This window comes from Gigantopelta aegis, chromosome 3 (genome assembly GCF_016097555.1).
Source record: "Gigantopelta aegis isolate Gae_Host chromosome 3, Gae_host_genome, whole genome shotgun sequence".
Classification (NCBI taxonomy): Eukaryota; Metazoa; Mollusca; class Gastropoda; order Neomphalida; family Peltospiridae; genus Gigantopelta; species Gigantopelta aegis.
The window spans coordinates 71,649,067-71,670,027 of record NC_054701.1 but is presented as its reverse complement, the minus strand read 5'-3'; the positions used below and the strand labels follow the sequence as shown (position 1 = coordinate 71,670,027).

At 34.3% G+C, this 20,961-nt stretch overlaps 3 protein-coding genes across 3 annotated transcripts in view; 1 reads left to right on the top strand and 2 right to left on the bottom strand.

Moving 5' to 3' along the window:
* The window catches only part of LOC121369023 (transmembrane protein 209-like), a 28,836-nt gene extending 15,717 nt beyond the window's left edge, over positions 1 to 13,119 (bottom strand). Inside the window, exons 1-5 of the mRNA XM_041493829.1 lie at positions 13,079 to 13,119; positions 9,293 to 9,441; positions 4,429 to 4,487; positions 3,445 to 3,585; positions 1,206 to 1,417 (exon numbers count right to left, since the gene is read on the bottom strand). Coding sequence (XP_041349763.1) covers positions 1,206 to 1,417; positions 3,445 to 3,585; positions 4,429 to 4,487; positions 9,293 to 9,441; positions 13,079 to 13,093 — 576 coding nt within the window. The 5' untranslated portion in view covers positions 13,094 to 13,119. The remainder of the gene's footprint in view (positions 1 to 1,205; positions 1,418 to 3,444; positions 3,586 to 4,428; positions 4,488 to 9,292; positions 9,442 to 13,078) is intronic.
* Positions 13,120 to 13,296: 177 nt separating this feature from the next.
* Positions 13,297 to 20,750, top strand: LOC121369025 (U6 snRNA-associated Sm-like protein LSm3). The gene is made up of 4 exons (XM_041493831.1): positions 13,297 to 13,343; positions 17,465 to 17,575; positions 17,962 to 18,057; positions 20,337 to 20,750. Exons 1-4 carry the CDS (start codon positions 13,323 to 13,325, stop codon positions 20,418 to 20,420), a joined length of 312 nt encoding a protein of 103 aa, XP_041349765.1. The 5' UTR covers positions 13,297 to 13,322; the 3' UTR covers positions 20,421 to 20,750.
* On the bottom strand, positions 15,291 to 17,049 carry LOC121369024. The gene is made up of 2 exons (XM_041493830.1): positions 16,388 to 17,049; positions 15,291 to 15,425 (listed from the first exon to the last, which is right to left on the bottom strand). Exons 1-2 carry the CDS (start codon positions 16,744 to 16,746, stop codon positions 15,374 to 15,376), a joined length of 411 nt encoding a protein of 136 aa, XP_041349764.1. The 5' UTR covers positions 16,747 to 17,049; the 3' UTR covers positions 15,291 to 15,373.
* Positions 20,751 to 20,961: the final 211 nt, after the last annotated feature.

Below are 20,961 nucleotides of genomic sequence, written 5' to 3'. Positions count from 1 at the left end.
AATCTATCAAAAGTGAATTTCTAGACAGAATTTCTACAAACGTAAATCAGTATGACATTCCAGATGAACTAATAATAAACTTTGGCCAGACTGGCTTGAAGTTTGTGCCGTGTGGTGTGTGGACCATGGACCAGAAGGGATCAAAGCGTATTGAAATTGCTGGACTAAGCAATAAACGCATGATAACGGCTGTTGTTACTTCGACACCGAGTGGGGACATGCTCCCAGTGCAGTTGATTTACGATGGGAAGACAGATCGTTGCCACCCCCAGGGCACAAAATTCCCTACTGACTGGGATACTACACACTCAGAAAACCACTGGTCAACCAATGCAACAATGAATGAATACGCTGACAAGTTTATTATACCGTATGTGAATCGTGTTAAGAAGGAACAAAAACTACCCAAACGTCAGAAATCACTGGTCATACTCGATATGTTTAAATGTCATCAAGACCGAGCCTTTCAAGACAAGTTAAAGAAAGCGCATATCAAGCTGGTCTTTGTTCCGCCTAACTGCACTGAAGCCCTGCAGCCACAAGACGTATGTGTGAACAAACCACTTAAGGACGCCCTGAAGTCCGAGTTCACCACATGGTATTCAAAGCAGGTTTCCTTGGCTATGAAAGACGGCAAAGGTGTAACAGACATCAAGATCGACATGCGTACTTCGGCGATAAAACCAATTCATGCAAGGTGGATTATGAAAGTTATAGCAGAATTGAAAACACGCCAGGAAATGTTGAAATCTGCATTTATCCACCCTGGAATCACTGATGCAGTGCTGGCGATCCGCAGTGATAATTAACCGTTTTGAGTATACAATACTGATGAACGTCTGAGCAGTACATGGTTATCTGTAATGTTTATTTATTATTATGTGCTTAACTGTTCAGTTTGTTATTAACAATCAAGGACAGACATTGACAAAAACAATATACGAAATTTTAAAATATTTCATTATATTCTACAAATAGTGAAATTCACACATTAACTTTTTTTAAATTCTAACTTGTTGTCTTGACTATACTATTCTCTTTTCGTATCCGGTGGACTGCGCATGACAGGAAATAAAATGTTCTGGTAAATTGTCAGTGTGTTATGGTTTTCATAATAAATATTTTAGATAGAATTTGTTGATGTTTTCAAATATTTCAAACTTTTTTGTAATTGTCTCGGAATAAGACCTGAGAATAAAACGTACTCTGTCTAGTGAAGTAGAAGGCGATGAGCCGAGGAAGCTGTAGCCGACTCCGTATGGGCTGGGCGAGTAGAAGCTGGGACTGTGGTGGGAGCCGTCGCTCGAGTAACTAGTGTGTGCCGGGGAGACCGGACTGCCGAGAGTAAACAGGCCGATGTTCTCAAAAGGCTCACTCACTGGTGCAGGTTTAACAGGAGACGTCCGAAAACCTTTTTCTAACCAAAAAAAATTGAAATCACATTAATAATATTACAAAAACAAACATTCTACGGAATTAAATGTCTCATCTACCATGAACCTTTTTGGCACACTGTGATGAACATCCATAGATGAAATTATAAACCAGATTTACCTCACATAGGTCTTATATTTGGTGAGAAACTAATTTAGACACAAAACTTTTAATGTAAAAGTTGATGCCATCGCCATTGCCTGAAACGTAACACCTATATCTCACCTTTGTACTTTGTAAAGGCGAGACAAAAAGGACACCGTTAAAGGAAAATTATCAATCAGTGGCTACTTGTTTGTCATATTCTGTGTCATTAAAACTTTGTTCTCATCAGCATTTGTGAACACATTCTTTTCCAAAACCCGACACCACCTTGTCTGGTGGTGTGATGAGAACAGATCTTCAGTTGTTTGCAAACACAAGTTCAAATACATGCACAGTATAACTGATTGATAGAGAAGAAACACACTGCTGTTACACAAGCAAATCCTTTTGGTAAGCAGAATGTGGTCTTTTATGTGCACTTCCTCACAAGCATACATTACAGTTTTTGTACTACAAAGTCAGTCTCAGTTTTAACTTTTAGCAAACGTACAGAATGTTTATTTTACAGTCCCGACCTGATCATTAATAGCAACAGATTTAGAGACTATTTACATTAGGCAAAACACTTCTATTGTCCAAGCCAGGGCTGTTTATTTAAGAAAATAAGACCCCTACTTTAAAAAGCAAGGCTAACTCTGGATTCCGCTAAATGCAAATTTGAAACAGTTGGTGAAATTTTTTATGGTTTCTGCCATTTTTGATGTTTAATCCATAATTTACCAAAATGTTCTGCTCACCCAGATCTAGCCCATAAAGTATATGTATAATATCTTGAATAGACCAACTAAACTTTATCTCAATGTCTGTGGATCCAAATATTTAGTCAGAAAAGTTAGCTAAATATTCCAAATACATATGTACTATCACAATGAAAAAAAAATAATAATATATATAATATATATATATATATATATATATATATATATACACACACACACATACATACAGTAGAATCTCATTGGCTCGAACACTGTCGGTGCATTAAAGTCTGTTCGATCCATTGAGTAGTTCGAACCATGCATTCGGCCGTTGTCGGGTGCTTCTGTAACACAAAAACCAATCGGAACACCTCGCATATTTCCGTAAAACTGGCTTGGGCGAGATGGTCTGATTGACTCATGAGTAACGAAGTCGTCGTCAAATGTCGGATGAGATACATATTTGTAACTATTATTTATCACCGTTAAATAAACAAATACAAACCACACTGTTAATCTGTATTTATAAATATTTATTAATTTAAAAAATCGTTCTTTATTATGCTGTTGTAGAATCTTTTGCGACATAATGAAAGTGCGACAAAATGAAAGTGCATGAAGCACAGGCAGGGGACCTTTACCTGTTCTGTTCTGTAGAGTAGCGATTAAAATGATTAAAGTAAACTGGCGAGGCCTGCCTAGGCTCACCAATTGATTGGTGTTACATGTAAGGTTCATTCAGCTAACGATTATCGTAGTACAATTGTCTGTACTAGAAAGATAATTACCGATAGGTGCTAAATAAACAACATGATAATCCGGCATATGATCTAGGATTAATTCGTTCCACTTCCGAATTTATAATAACTTACTGTGTGACTAACGTGGAAGGGTCGATGAAAAATTTGTACATAAATTAAAAACATTATTTCTTCGGATAGATTTAGTCGTTCGAGCTAAATATGTTTAATTAATTTTACAGTTCGGACCAATAAACTGGTTTGAGAGAAAGCTTCTGTTCGACCCCAGGGGTATTCGACCAATCAGCACCAAAATAAAATAGTTTAATAGAGAAAAACATCGGGACATTGTTCTTGGTTTGAGAATACCGGTAGGTTCGACTGTTGGGCATTCGAGCCAATGAGATTCTACTGTATATATATATATATGAAACATTTCAAGGCTGAAACACTTGAGAAATTCTTACCACTTTCACGAACACCAAGCAAGATCCGCTGTTGTGATGACAGCTCGATGATGTTCCCGAATACATTGGTTTTCAGGTATGTGATGATATTTGACAGATTTAAAACAAGCTTCCACAGGAACACACCAGTGATGACCAACTCTACAAGTAATAACAACAATAAATGTATACAAGAATTGTTTTCAGAGAATTTATCAAATATATATACACATGTAACAGTTATAAAATGTATCAAATTGTGTAATATACAAAAGCAATTTTATATTAAAAATGTTTACTGTTACACAATGATATGTATTTTATTATTATTATAGTGACGTAGTTTGTTTGTTTTGTAAATAGTGTACATGCTAAAAATATTAAAATTATGTCATGTAAAAAGGTGTCTGTTTTTGCATTAACTTTAGAATGTGCATTCAGGGCTCAACCTGTACATTGCTAAATTAGCCAATTGCTAATTTTTATACAAAATGGCCAATAAAATATTCCTCAAATTAACCACATTTTAATGATTTTCACAGAAATACACGGCTAGCTCTGGCACTCACCAAATTCACCAATTGCGAATTTTAAAAAGAACTGGCGAATTATATTTTAATCTGGTGAAATAATTTCATATATAGTAATTGCTATTTTGTTAAAAGAATAACCAAGTTTCTGCAATGTTTTTAATTTAATAGATAATTTGGCGAAATGTGGTGCTCACCCAGAGCTCGCACTGAAATACTATACATTTCTGAAATTTGGCTAAACCAAACTTTTTTCCAGAGTGAGCCCTGTTAGCGCAAGTATTTTGTAAGATGCTTTGCAGCGCTTACATGAAAACAAAAGAAGGAATAACACTTTTTACTCATTACTGGGAATACAAAGTATTCAGTAATATAAATTTAAACCATACAGCTCATCTTCATAGTTCATAATGTTGTTATAAAAGTAAACCTTATTAAATGTATTTTGTTTCAGAATTATCAAAACAGTACTTACCAAGGTACCAGAGGATGGGGTGAGAAACATCCAAGTAACCACTAACTGTTCCATAGCACCTAAAGAAATACAGTTTGATCAACACACACAGATAATAGTCATATAACATATCATATTTCATGTTATCAACAGAGGCAAGGTCACAATATTTTTAAAATGTTAGAAGTGCATTCACATGATTTTTACCTAGGAAACTGTAAAATCGGTTACATGATATTTGCTTAACTGATGAATGACCTAACCCGAACACACTGTACATACTAGTTACAGTGACGCTGAAAGTGTCCACAATTTGTTAATAACATTTTTGAAATACACTGATTGTTTGAGTATGCAGAATGTAAAGCTTAATGACCTATTAAACAACAAAGTGGCAAATTTCAACACTATCTGTCAGGGTTTCTGCCAGAGGGTAAAATGGGTATGGCGCCATACCCAAATTTTAATTTTTTAAGTTAACATTTTGACAAAATTAATGACTCTTATAATTACTGTATGATTTTCTTAACCCTAGCCCTAAATGTAACCCATTTTCTTTGTGGGAGAGGTCCCCCATATCCCGTTGACCATGGTTGCATTCAATTCCATAGCGCCATACCCTAAAATTTCTTTTTGGCAGAAACACTGCCTGTGTACATCACCTATATGCATGTCTGGTCGCCACTTAACACATGTATACATGTATACAAGTACAAGTAGGTTTGACTGAATTAAAATTAAGCACAAAATCAACATTTCTGAACAGCATTTAATTAAGAGGGAGTGGGTACCAAAAATTAAAGTATGGTTTGTACGCTCAAGGAAATTTTGGTACATTAATTGTAAATGGCTTCGAACTCATCAAATTCTTTTAACTTACTTTTTTTTTTTTTAAACATTGAATATTTTATTTTATATGAACTCACAGAAAAACTAAACCATATTTTTTACTATATCTTATGACAAAACCAGACATACAGTAGTGGACAAAACTGCTGAGTTGATTTTTGACATGCTGTTTATAAACAACCACTACATTAAACAGAATACACCAAATATTGCCATCATAATTACATTTTAAAGATTAAAGATTGATTTTTTTTAAACACAGCTAATAATATTATTATTATTATTATTATTTTTTTTTTTTTAAATATATTTATTGTCCCAGATATTTATATATTGATAATGTCAGGGTTGGGGCCCTGAAATCATTATCTAACAATAGATACATAAATATAAAGTGCATTCAATAAAATTACTAGTTAATTGAAACAGTCAAATTTGGAGCACAAAATTAATGACAGACTAAATATATAATAAAAAAGAAATTAAACAGATAGACAGAGAGAAAAGAAGAAAAGAAAAATCCATATTTCCAAATATAGAAACAAACGTTATTGGCTTTTAGGTTACAAAAAAAACCCACCAACAGTATGTGTCTTATATTGGAGTTATTTTTAACTATTAAGGCTAAGTTTAATTTTCTAGACTCGTTTTCATCAAACTCTTTATGTGAACAGTTTTTATAGAGTATGTATTTCTCTATTTGTAATTTATCTGTAATTACATTTTTAATTCCAGTTATATGAAGTATATTCTTTTGAAGTTTTGTTCTGTATATATAATGCTTTACATTGACAATAAGCCAATTCACAAATTTATGATTTGTATGTATGCTGCCGAATAGAACCATACTTTTATCAAGCTGAATATATTCGTCTTTTTGCTGTAACCATTGTTCTATAGTTTTCCAAAGTTCACTGACTTTAGGGCAATCATAAAACAAGTGTTGCAATGTTTCTGGTTGCTGATTACAAAAGTTACAAGTACTGGAAGCAATATACTTTATTTTATATAAAAACTAATTTGTAGGTATAATCCTATGTAAAATTTGGTACTGAAATCATAGTAGAGTTGGGTCTTTCAAAATCATAAATGGAAGACTATAATACTTTGCCCATTTTGAAGTAGGAAAACAGCATCCTTCACAAGAATATTTCAATTGTGATATAGGAACTACAGTAGCATTATTCAGTACTTTATATATTTCTCTACTTCCCGATTTGTTTTTCGCAAAAAGCTTTATTTTCGAAGGAAATACTGGATGTTTAGGCACTTTGTATGTTTGTTTATTTAAATTTGTTTTGTTTTGTATAAATAATTTGATTGCACATATTAAAGACGCATATTCTAAAAAAAATTGATCGTATATTATATTTTGCATTAAAAGTGTTATAATCCATAAACTGCCCTTGGCTATCTAGTAAATCATATAAAAATATAACACCTTTTTCAATGAAATTCTTATATAATATAGGTTTTCTGTCTATTTTCAAACTTAGAATTTCTTCTTCATTTTGAAATGTTAATTTTTGTTGAAATAAAATCCAACTATTTAATACATCCTTCCAAAACATTTTTTTTTTTTTCTTTATCCTAAGCTGAATTAAAAAATCATCTTGTATAACTAAGTCTCTGGTTGTTAAACCTGTTAAGACTGAAAAATATTTGCCAATTTAGAATTTGACCCAAACAGTCTTTTTATCCAAGTCAGTTTTAATGCTGTAGAGAAATGTATAATATCTATCATTTTAAGCCCACCTTTTTCATAATCTTGCACTAGTATTGTTCTTTTTATCTGGTCAGGTTTGTTTTGCGATACAAAATTCAAAAGTAATTTATTTATTTGTTTTAATATTCTTTCCGGTGGATTTGGTAAAGAAATAAGTAAATGCGTTATTTTGGGTATTACAAGCTATTTTACCACAATAATTCTACCCAAAACGGTTAATTTTCTTGTTGACCACTGTTTCATAGATTTCTTCATTTCCAATATTTTATATTCATAATTTTTATCAATCATTTGTTGCATATTTAAAGAAACGTTTATTCCTAATATACTAAAAGTTTCAGCTCCCTATTCTAGCTTCCATTTTGATGGATGAAAGACCTCTTTTGAGAATTTCTTACTTCCTATTCATATAATTTTCGATTTCGAGTAATTTATTTTCAAACCAGAAACATCTGCATACATGTTTAATACACTTAAAGTACTGTCCAGGGACTGGGTGATCCGTCTAAAATAAAGGTGGTATCATCTGCATATTGAGATAGAAGGTATTCTTCCCCATCAATATGTATTCCTTTAATATCCTTTGAATTTCTGATTAATATTGCTAGAATTTCAGCACATATCATAAAAATATAGGGGGATAGTGGATCGCCTTGCCTACAACCCCTTTCTAACTTAAAACTTTCTGATAGAAACCCATTTTGTAATATTCGCGACACAGAAATTTTATAAAGAGTATTTATCCACTTTTTTATTGAATATTTAAAGTTAAAAATACCTAGTGTTTGTTCAATAAAATCCCAGGAAACCGAGTTGAAGGCTTTTTCGAAATCTACCAAAACCAACATACCTGGTATTTTTTGTCTTTCTGTATAGTCCATTATGTCAAATATTAATCATATATTTTCACCAATATACCTGCCTTTGATAAAACCAGTTTGATCTTTAGCAATAATTGTATCAAGTACTGTTTTTATTCTATTGGCTATGCATCCTGAAGCTATTTTGTATATACAGTTTAATAAAGTAATAGGATGCCAATTTTTTTTAAACTGTTTTGGTTTATTTAATTTCGGTATACAAGTAATAATTCCTAATTTTTGAGTGTTGGACATTTCATTTATATTATAACTATAATTAAGAGATCTAATAATAAAGCGACCTAGGTCAATCCAAAAGAATTTTAAAAATTCAGCCGTAAAACCATCTGAACCAGGGCTTTTATTGTTTTTCATATTTTTAAGACATTCTAGTGCTTCATTATATTTTATTTCTCCTTCTAAGCCTTCTGCTACTGCATCTGATAGTTTATTTGCATTAATATTATTAATATTTTTGAAGTTATCGCCAGTAGATGGATTTCGTTTAGAGTATAAGTTTTCATAGAATTTTTTAGTTTCCTCTAAGATTTTTGTTTGTTCTGTTATTACATTACCGTTATCTAATTCTATTTTGGAAATAAATTTGCTATTGTAGTTCCTCGATTCTAAATTACAAAAGTATTTAGTAGGCTTCTCGCCTTCTTCTATCCATTTTGCTCTAGATCTAATGAATTTCCCTTTTAACTTCTTCCTTCGAATTTCTTTTAGTTCATTTCTTTTTGCTTCTAGTAAGTCAGAATTTGTATTATTTTCATCTTCTTCTAACACCTGTATTTCTTCACTAAATTTTAATTCTAACGTATTTTCTGATTTTTTCTTAAATGTTGAATACGAAATTGTTTTTCCCCTTATTTCCATTAATAATACTTCTAAAAATAATTGATCGTTAATTGTGAATTGTATACTTTCATTCAAAATTGATTCAATGTTTTCTGCGTTATATACTGGAATGGCATATTAACATTTAATCTTTTTAATAGTCTCTTTGACACAATCAACATATATTTTATCCTATAAATTATGTCGGCCAGGGCCCCGTTCCACGAAGCTATCAAAGCCCTAAGATCACCTAAATGCCTAAAGTAGCTATGTACTTAAGATGATCTTAGGGCTAAGGTCGCTTCGTGGAACGGGGCCCTGAATCAAAACCTACTGGACTAAATATGATTCACTCAAACTAATGTGTGGATACAAACGTAAAATAATTGCCTAATGTGTGGATACAAACGTAAAATAATTGCCTGTCCAGTGATGTGGACTGGCAAAATTGGTCGGGACTCCAGTATTTCGACCCATGCCTAAAACTTTCCTGGCAAGTGTGGTGAAAAGCAGTAGTGATCATTCGCCTTTCCTGGCGAAGACTTTATCATGGTTTATGAATGTATAAATTGTCTATTTTAAAAACAAAATAAACTTAAATTCATCTCACATGTCTATGTAAATGATGAATATGAGGAACGTGATAATGATGGTAGATATCATTGCAATTCTTGCTGCTCTGAATGAGTGTCGTCGCTTCCATGTTGATTCAACAACCGAGCTGTTTGAATACTCCAGTTTAGAAGTTCTCTGCATAGTCTAAAATATCAGATTTGAACACATAAGTGAACTACATGTATGTAAAACCATCAAACTTTATAATAATTCTAGTCAAGCATTAGCACAGGTTTTTTGGGGGTTTTTCAATTAACTAAAATTATGGCTACATGTAGTATGATGTACATGTATGAATGTCATATAACTATAAGATATGAAGACATTTTTTTGTTTTAATCACTTTTTTCTTACAAAATAAATTTTTACAAATCAATATGTTTCTGGTTTTGAAACACAAAAGGTAGATTACTACATATCATCATTTCGTATCACTTTGATCTACTTAAAGTGACATAACCCTAGTTTTTAAACACTAAGGCATATTTTTTACTAAAGTACTGTCGGAAATAGAATAAAAATGATTTTCGTCGATTATTTCTTTCATATTAAACTGACAAGTAAATATTTTGTAAATACCCATTCAATAATACTCTACCTAATTTAGCATTTACTTGTTTGGGCTCTCATTGATGTACAAGATAGTGTTTACTCTTGAAATTAAACTAAAGATATCAGATTTGTGACCTTTATTGGAACAGACTATAACACATTTTGATCAATGTGTGTCAATTTCATTTACCCATAAACAAACTTTTAATTTAAAACTGCAAGTTAACTAATTATTTTGAATTGCCGCATAAATTATTAATTATGACAAGCATATTTATTGAATATAAATTCAATATAAGTACATTAGAAATTTACACAATCTTGCAACAATTTAAACATACTATATCATAGTTATGTGCGAGCTGTGATAAAGATTCTCCAATAAAAATGTATTTTTTACCAGTAGATAAAATTATTTCCTATAATCATTTATGAGCATATTGTTAAAGGTGTCTTCTTTAAATATTAAATCAAAATTTTATATATATAAAAAAAAAATGATTTGCAATAGCTGTCATTGTGCAACATTGAGATAGCACCTTTAATTCCGGGAAAATGGATCACTCATAATGGTTCTTGGCAGTTTTGCTAAAAAGTTACTTATAAATGACTACAAATATTTAGTTTTGGAGAGGGATAGGGGTAAACCATCATCAGAAACAGTCCCTCACATATTGTAACAGCAATGAAATTGACACATATTGACAAATTTGTTATAGTCTGTTCCAATAAAGTGCACAAATCACCTGTTTACTGACATTTTTTTTTAAATTTCAAGAGTAAACACCACCTTGAACATCAATGAGTGCCCAAACAAGTAAATGCTCAATTAGGTAGACTGTCATTAAATAGATATTTACAAAATATTTACTTGTCAGTTTAATATGTAAGAAATAATCGACGAAAATCATTTTTATTCTATTTCCGACAGTACTATAGTAGAGTCGTTTTTGATAACTGAAATCACACTTTACTTAGATTTTATTGCTTATATTATCTGTTTCTGTATTTTTGAATAATCCTGGTGTTATTAATATCACAAAATGTATTTCTTATATTGTTTAAAAAATGCATGTGCGTCTTGAGAAGAAAGTTATGGAGTCACGTTTTAGTCTATTTTAAGAGGGTATTTCACCATTTCAAAGTCACAGACTCATGTTTCACTCAATTGTAACTTTATTCAAATGTTTTACAGACCGGTCTGCAAATGAACTAAACTTACTGTTCATTTTCACGGGTTGAAACTAGGGTCTGTCCCTTTAAATGTTTGTAGAATAACCAAACTTGGTGCATATGGATTTTCACGGGTTGAAACTAGGGTCTGTCCCCTTTAACTTCACACATGTCAAAATTTTATATAACAAAGTTACCACTGACATGTTATATTTATTGTGTAAGATTTAATTCCTTATGGGATAACTACTGAGCACAATATAAGCACAGTCATACAGATAATATCATTGTTTTTGCTGGCGGGCATGTATGGTAGGTCTCAGGGCAAACTGACTCACTTTCAGAATGAAACAACTGCGTACGAACAGGAATCAAGGGCAAAACAAGACACGCTATAAACTGGTTTTAGAGCAAAAGGTTGGTGTTATATACATTTAATATTATGAGTAAACAAGAAAAGCCGAAGTAATCTTGAAACAAAAGGTCTTTGGGAACAGATTTTGGTCACTCAGACGCACACTTTGTTGGTGAGCATTTTAGACACCATTTCGTTGTACATTTTAACATAAAAACAGTACAGGCTAGTAGTCACTTGCAGACTTCCCCCCCCCCCCCCCCCCCCCCCCCCCCACATGCACGCACTGACGCAGTGCCACTGCCAATGTCCCAAATCATCAGCAATGGCATGCTTCCATCAGAATTGATTTTTTTTTTAGTAAGATGACTATATGAAGGGTATCAGGTCGTTTCGCCCTTATTCCTGATCGACCCCGTGTCATTTCGCCCTAATGTTTATGTAGGGAATACCTACATGTTGATTGTGAATGATGAATAAAAAAAATTACGTGACTCTAGTTGCAAATGGGTACGTGTCGGTATCAGGTCGGTTTCGTCCTTATTCCCAATCGCCCTGTGTCATTTCAAGATTTCTGTCTGGACAAAATGTGGGTAAAATCTAACGAAAAATAAAGGTAGGAGCAATTAATTGTAGTTGTCAACATTTTCAATCTAATTAAAATTAGCTCCACTATTACATATGGATCTAACACCAGCCAGTTGGAGCTCATGTCCACCAATCAAAACCTTCCTTGCAGAATCCTGCCAGTGATTTAAAAATAATTTGAAAACATTCCGAATTATCCTGAGGGTATACGATATGTTTCATGTGAATTACAAATGCCTTATTTAGACCAGTAGAACTAATTTTAATCGGATTGCTAACAACACTGCGTAGTCCCCAATGTCCAGGTAACATTTAGTCTATAAATAATAATTTAAATATTGACCAATCACACTTCGCCTTTTATAACGTTATTTGGGAGCATACAAATTCTAAAAATATCGGGTGAGTCTATTTTAGTGGCCACAGTACAGCGAACCATACCAATACGTACGGGATAGGTTATCAGTCTTCAATTTTAGATTAATTTTTTTTTATTTATTTATAATAAAAAAACTAACTAAATCATCTTCATTTTTACATTACAAATTATTTATTTTATAAAATAAAACATGTTTTAAGGCATTCGTAATTCACACGAAACATGTTGTATACCCTCAGGATGATTCGGAATGTTTTCAAATTGTTTTTAAATCACTGGCAGGATTCTGCAAGTAAGGTTTTAATTGGTTCCAACTGGCTGGTGTTAGATCCACATGTAATAGTGGAGCTAATTTTAATTAAATTAGATTGCAACATTTTGTTTCGGACTTTTACGTTTAAGTCTACAACCTTGTTTCCTGTTAGGTGACTATTACGACAAAATTATGGGTAAAATTATTTTTATATACCTAATTTTGCATACTAGTACCACCCCCAATACAATAGGGGCGAAACGACTCATAATAGAGAACGAAATGACTCGGGAATAAGGGCGAAACGACTCGGGGGTCGAATAGGAATAAGAGCGAAACGACTCGGATTCATATGAAGTATGTGTTCAAATCCTGAAACATACATGTTACTATCTGTATAATACTGTATTAAAAATAAAACTACTTATAAGTCATCCCAAAATACTGTCATTATTAACAACGCAATGCAATTTGTTTCTACCTGGTCCAAGTTCATCTACTTTGAAACTTGTAACTTGAAAGTACCACTCTAAATCTTTTAGTTTCGCATATTTTTCACAAAAACGAGGTGTATTAAAACATTTAAGGAATATTCATAATAGTTGTATGTAATAGTACTTTCTGGAATTATTTATATAACAAGGGATAACAGTTTCTGTTTTCATTACTATAATTCAAAATACGAAAGCATATTTTTCAAGAAGCTTCATTTAAATATAAATATAATGGCGGATGATAGTGAACAGGTGAACATGTACATTTGTTGTTTTTTTAAATAGCACTTTGTGGTTGCTTAACATACTAACTGTAAAAATCACTAATCATTTTAAGTTTTGAACATAAGTTTAGGGCCAGTGTGAACACGTATTGAATTTTCTAGCTGTGCAATGTGAAACGTTTTTGAAACGAAACCAAGGGGAGATAACCCATTCGAAGTACGTCGATTTCGCCAGTCGATCTCGCCCGTGACGAGATAGCCGTAAATCCTATTTCCTACTGGGCAAAATCGCCGTACATTTTATAAAGGATTGGCACTGTTTAGAATGTTTATATTATTAAAATTAATTAATGTATAGACTTATTCTGATTCAGTGCATACTGCATGTTGGTGTGGGGGTTTTTAAAAATGTTTTTCATTGATGATTGTGTTAGTTTATGTTTACACCTTGGCGAAATTGGGCGAGATCTCTGACATGTTTTACTTCTGTGTAGAAGCTGGTTATGATGTAACTAGATTGTATTAATTATGTTTAAAATGTATATATTATTAAAATCAATTAATGTGTGCATGACGTTGTTGACTGGATTATGGATACTTGTTTCAAGCTGAAATATATTTTTTTTTAATTAAGTCATAATAATAATTGTAAAATGGTTTCGGTCCACATATATTAAAACAGTTTTCACAACAAGCCCTCCTGACACGGCCGAACAAGAACTATTGACAGACATTCTTAGAGAAATTTTCTAACGAACGAAATGCGTTTAACGGAAATATCTAGCAATATTCGAATGCGAATGAGGTCTGCCTATTTTGGGGCATTATTTTATACCCGTTAATGTGTTAACACATTTCATATTATAACAACTATGTGCATGGTAGCCAATTAGCTATTGGACTGTATTAACGGAATAACAGAAGAGTTGTTAAGGCGATTGACCGTTAACGTTAATCCGTAAATTATAAAAACATTAACTGTTGTAATGACTATATTTGAATGCCAAAGGACCGTTAACTTTAATCAGTAAATTATAATTCAATCTGTATTTATCTTTGAGCTGTAAGCCCACCAGCAGTGCATTATAAAGGTGAACAGTATTAGGCCTAAATGACATGTATAATTGTACACAATAATAACGAAATTTATATTTGATTTATTAATATTATAATATGTACCATTCTGTAGTTAAAATGTATGATAATCAACGATATTTGGTAAGCTATTTGTTGATTATCCATGACACTCATAGTTAATTAATGTTTGACATAACATTAAGTGCAATTTTTGGAAGTGGACATTTTGGTATTGGTGACATTTGACATTTATCTTTTATTCTGACAGATGCAAATCTCGCGCAGCGCGTGAGCACGCTAAATATCATTATTTTCTGTTGAAATGACATGACGCACGAATATTGAGTACACTAAATGAGAATAAGTCTATACATTAATTAATTTTAGTCATATAAACATTTTAAAGGGGTACTGGAGCGTACAGGGCTTCATATAAAATGGATTAATAGCCTTACAAAGTATAAGGGAAAAATATATATAAATTAAAAAAATATATATTTATATTTAAAAACGAGCTCAACCGTGTACGAAAGTAAAAAACGGAACTCTTCTTTTTGTAACACTACAACAGTCATGCGTGACGTCACAGGTGAAACAGCCATGTGGGGAAAACACGTAATGGCCGCATAATGGAAGCTCTTATCATCGATTAAGTTAATTGTTATTACATCTTTGTTCGCGAGAAATCGCGTTTCTATGAATGGAAAATGGTCCTTTGTGCAGCTGTCAACTGTAGTAATGACTCAAGAAGGGTCAAAGGCATTGGGTATTACTCAATACAGGCGAGAGAGAAAACGTACCAAAGTATATATGGGTACATAATCTTCGGCGAAAGAACTATGTTGTCACAAAACACTCTGTTTCTGTTCAATAAAAACAAAACAATAAATGAATGTTGTCTTGTTCATATATTTATTATACCAAATTGAACATCAAAGTGTGCACTTATGACAAATAGTTGCGTAGTAACGTGTGACAACTTCACCAACATAAAAATGCTACACTGAGAAAATCCTGACGATCTCGCCACAGCCTGAAAAAGTGAAATAATAAGAAATGTAAACTTAAAAAAATGTTACATTACATGATGAAACAAACCATAAATGTGTACTTTACGTGTATTTATTATAATAAACTGTAAACTTAAACAAGAAAAAACAAAATCGACACGGGGCGAGATCGCCAGGCTCCGTTGGAAAATCCTGGCGATCTCGCCCCGGCTTGCAAGTGAAATCGTCAGAAATGTAAACTACCAATGTATTACATTTTACAACAAGAAAATCAAAACATGACTACTGCACATGTATTTACTTAATGAAGTAAACATAAAACAGCTTGTAACTTGAATATTGTTGAGTTATAATGTACTGGCGACTTCGCTAAACAGACATGCAACACGGAAGTAAATATGGCGATCTCGCCACAGCGTGTCCCAACACAAAACTAGTAGTATAAGTGGTATAACCCTGTAGTTTTGGCACAAAAACATGCTGATAATGACAGTAGATATATACTATAATATATGTTGTAATATATGTCTTCTAGCAAGTCTAATATGTATGATAACTTCGCCTAACGATGAAAATAAGTCCTGGCGAAGTCGCCCCGGGCGACATCGACACAGGGCGAGATCGCCAGGCTCCGGTGTTACAAGGTCAATATAGATGTTTCACAATAAATTAGTATATAAAAATGTATGTAAAGCACATATTTAGTCTTTAAGTAATAAAAGATTACATAAATCGACCACATTTTAATAATTTTCAAGGAAATGTACCAAAATTTGAATTTAAAACAAAAATGGGGCTAATTCAGTAATTGCTGTTTGGTTTGACCTAAGAAGAAAGGTAAAAGCATTTTAAAAATAACATTTTTTTTTACTATTTTTGTGTGCAAATTTACAAACCAATCGGTTCAGAAATAAATAACTTGTAGTAAATTGTATAGTATGAAAAAGGGCGTTCCCTGTGGTACGGACCATAGTAAGCTACATACCTATTTGGTACTGGTTCTGTGTAGTCATCGCGTCGTATGTCGGCTCTGGCTACGAGGGCTGTCCTGAGCACTTCTGGATACAAACATATAATCGGGAAATCATAATGTTCTAGAATGCACTGCAAGTTGGTGGTTTGCATTTTGTCGCCGATTTGGTCTACTTCTAAACAACAGATACTTTCTTTTACCGTGTCCATTGGTCTGCAGTTGCCACACAAACACCAATCTCGGTTTCCCAATCGCGCAATATTTTCGACATTTTCTTCCAATTCATCGCCTGAAGATAATCCTATGTCGAAGTCCGACTCACTATCATGTTCGGAACGTTCGGGCTCAAACATAAACGGTTGGTAAGCCATTGATCAAAGCGCTAATGTAAACAAATCTATCAAAAAGCACATGGTTTCACATATTGTTTACTGGCTGGCTGTTCACGTGCTACGTCACAGCCAATGCACGCGGCTTTTCGCGTAGTTATTTTATCCATGCGCGTAAAATAGAAACCGTGTTAATATTGTCAATTAATCCTAAACCCGTTAACATATTAAACATTTTATTGCATCATTCTTCATTTTAGGCTCCATATTTGTTTAATTTGGCATTAGAGCCAGCCTACACCTTTCCTTTAAGCATTGTTTATCCTTTCCGTTTAAATATAATATGTACGGCGACTTTGCCCAATAGGAAATGGGATTTACGGCTATCTCGTCTTGGGCGAGATAGACGTTGGGCGAGATCGAGGGGCTCCACCCATTCTAGGGTAAAATAACAGGAAGAAACATTGGTTTGGTTAATGACGCCACTAGAGTAGGGCAATTTGTCAGTTCATTCAGGCTTAGGTTTAGGGTTAAGGTTAGTGATAGTATTAGCATGCATGCAGGAATGTTCGAAAGTCTTTCCTTGAACATTTTGTGGCAAAATTTACTCTTTTTTTCTTCTTTTTTTTTAAACTTGGAAGTGCCAACTGATGAAAAAAGCTAAAAGTTTAATTGTCATAGTTGTCATGATATGTCCCATGTTTGCAAGTTAACGTGAAGTAATTTTTTCACATATTTTTAAAATTTCTTTTTCCAACAGCAAGTTCCAATCCAAACTGTGGAAGAGCCCCTGGATTTGATTCGACTCAGTCTGGATGAAAGAATCTATGTGAAGATGAGGAATGATAGAGAACTACGTGGTAGACTTCATGTAAGAATAAGAAAGGGTTAACTCAAGTCAGTAGATGTTGACATATCTATTATCTAATGAAAACATCTTCCTATTATATACAATGTTTTCATACATACAAACTCCAGTTGGGCTACTACGACCTTTGAGGATGATCAGAAACATTGAATATACAAACATGGTATTTAATTTTAGTGATTATAAAGATTGTATTGGTCAGAACCTTGGGACAGTCTCTCTAAACTTAATAATTTTCTTACTACACTCCACTTGCATTTAGTCACTAATCTAGTCTGAATTTTCTACTAAGATTTTTAAAGTGCCAAATTGGATAATTTTGGCAAATGGAAACACCTCTAAGTTGCGATTGTGTTGTTGTTTATAAATATGATTTGACATCATTTTAGGCTTACGATCAGCATCTGAATATGATCCTGGGGGATGTAGAGGAGACCGTTACTACAGTGGAGATTGACGAGGAAACCTACGAAGAGATCTATAAGGTTATTACCCCAAGTGTAGTTAATCTTTGTACATGAAAGAAAGAAACATGACTGTTTAAGAACACCTTAAAGAACATATTTTAGAAAATAGAAGTTTTGATTTAGCAAACATCGGTGCATGTAAATTAATTGGAGAATAATTAACGAGCTATGAGGAATTACAATTTATCTGTCCCTAGTGAATGAATGTTGTGAAACCAAGCCTTTGGAAAGGATTTTACAAGATCCATTCACGAGGGACAAATAACTGGTTTTTAATCATGGAAAAAAAACCCTCTGATGACAACAAAGCTGTCGATCATTATGTCATAACCTTATGTACATTACACAATGCAATGTAAGTGACGTTATGGCATAACATCCAAATGTTTACAATACAAATAATATGATGGTGGTTGTATTAGAAAGTAATTATTTTTCTGATCATATAATGTATGTGTAATCCGACTCATTAATGGAAATATTAATAAATGAAAGTGAATAACCAACCAAAAATAATAATTTTTAAGCCAGCCAGTTGGGTGACTGTAGAAGCAATCTGCACACTGCCATTATCAAAAAAATATTACCTGTATATTTGAGACCATGTGGGTAATAAAAACAAAGCCATGTCATATTTTAAAGTCAGAAATGAGCAATTTTTCACTCTCAAAAAGGTATTTATGCTAATACAAAATGTATATATACTCTTCAAAAGAAGAAACGCAAAACCACATTGTCGTAACATTTGGAGAATTGATTTAATTATTGAATGGTGAGTCCGATAATTACCAAATGTTGCAGGATTGTTCACAATTCACTCTAGTCCATTGTGAGTAAGTGATAGGACACACCACCAAGGTCAAGGTCATCTGGAGTCAATACCGGGTGTGGCCTCCGCGTGTGTTGACAACTGCCTGGCACCGCCTGCCCATTGAAGCAACCAGAGTACGAATGACGTCCCGGGGGATGGTGGCCCACTCGGCCTACAAGGCTGCTGCCAGCTCGGGCAGGGTCTGGGGCTGTGGTTGTCGCTGTCGGAGGCGTCGGTCCAACTCGTCCCATAGATGCTCAATTGGGTTCAAATCCGGTGATATCGATGGCCAAGGAAGGACATTAATGTTGTTGTTCCATAGGAAAGCCGTTGTGAGACGTGCTGTGTGAGGCCTGGCGTTGTCATGTTAGAACACTGCGTTGGCGTTGGCCATAACTGGAACGATGTGTGGCCGGAGGATCTGGTCAATGTAGCCCTGTGCATTCAGGTTGCCCTGCACGTGGACCAGGTCAGTTCTGCCAGTGTGTGAGATGGCTGCCCACACCATGACACTACCCCCGCCGAATCTGTCCACTTCCTGCACGCAGTTTGCCGCATAACGTTCACCACGACGCCTATACACGCGACATCTTCCATCATGACGTCGGAGCAGAAATCGGGACTCGTCACTGAACCACACCTGTCTCCATCGCAGTTGAGGCCATTGTCGATGAATCTGGCACCACTGCAGTCGGAGTCGACGGTGTTGTGGTGTTAAGATGACACCTCGAACTGGACGTCTGGCACGAATTCCTACCTCACGTAGGCGGTTCCGTACGGTCTGGTCGGATATCCTGCGCAAACCTGGTATTGCTGCGGCTGTGGAGGTGGCAGTAGTCAATCGTTCCCGAAGGTGGCGTACCCGGATGTAGCGGTCCTGCCCGGGGGTAGTGACCCGTGGTCGACCGGATCTAGGGAGGTCACGTGTTGATCCATGTTGCTGGTAACGGTCCCACAGTCTGGAGATGGTGCTTGGGGACACATGGAATGCCCTGGCAACGGCCGTTCTGGATTCGCCTGCGTCTAGTCGGCCGATGGCATTGTTTCTCTGCGGTTCACTGAGACGTGGCATGTCCTGGATTGTCAACTGTCGGCCAGATACAGAGGCCAGGCAAGCGAACACCCTGCACTTTTATACTGTCGGTGTTCATGTTGCACGTGCAGACAACGCACGTGCAGTGGTGACATGGTTTGCACGTGGCTGCGTTTTTGCGAATATTCACATTTTGGAACTTTATTGTACAGTAGCTGCGTTTTATCGAATGTAACCGTGGGAATGTGTTTGGGACATGCAATGACCTTATATTCACAAAGCATGAACCGGTAGGAAACATAAAATCGGAGTTATAACCCATTTGTACCCTTTTGCGTTTCTTTTTTTGAAGAGTATATATGTGATCAATGTTAACAGTGAAAAAGCCGTCAACTGTTATATGTGCTCAAGTGATTTTGTTTACAACTGTCCTTGATTTAATTTTTATTTCAGTCTACAAAGAGAACAATTCCCATGCTGTTTGTTCGTGGAGATGGAGTCATTCTTGTTTCCCCACCTATGAGAACGGGAACGTGAAGTAAAGAACATTTGTGAAAGATGCTTGATCTTAACCTGGTGCAAAAAAAAACAACACACAAGAAAACTCCATTTGTGGTCATGTTAGCTGAATGAGAAAATGTTTTTCATTGTGAAAGCTATCTGTGAAGGTTTGCAGTCTAGACAAGCATGGATAATGGATTTGATGCAAAAAGTTACAGGGCAGCAAAGACACTGTTGTACTATGTCATACTGTTTTATAAGAGATGGGGAGAAAAACCCATCCCTCTTTTCAGACATTGTATGCTTACATTCTCATCTTGTTTCATTTGATACATATTGTAGTCCACAATAAAATTGGGGAATAACCCTGCTGTTTTTTTGTTTAACTGATGTTTTACTGTCACTAATTTAGTTTTATTGACGGCAGTAAAATTTACATAGTCATGTCTGCAAATCAGAAAGCAGTAGAGTGATTCCTATATAATTTCAACTGTTCATTGTTTTTGGTAACAAATGATCTTGTTGTATATACAAATAACTATTACAAATAGGGGTGGGATTTAGCTGTCAGTTGAGT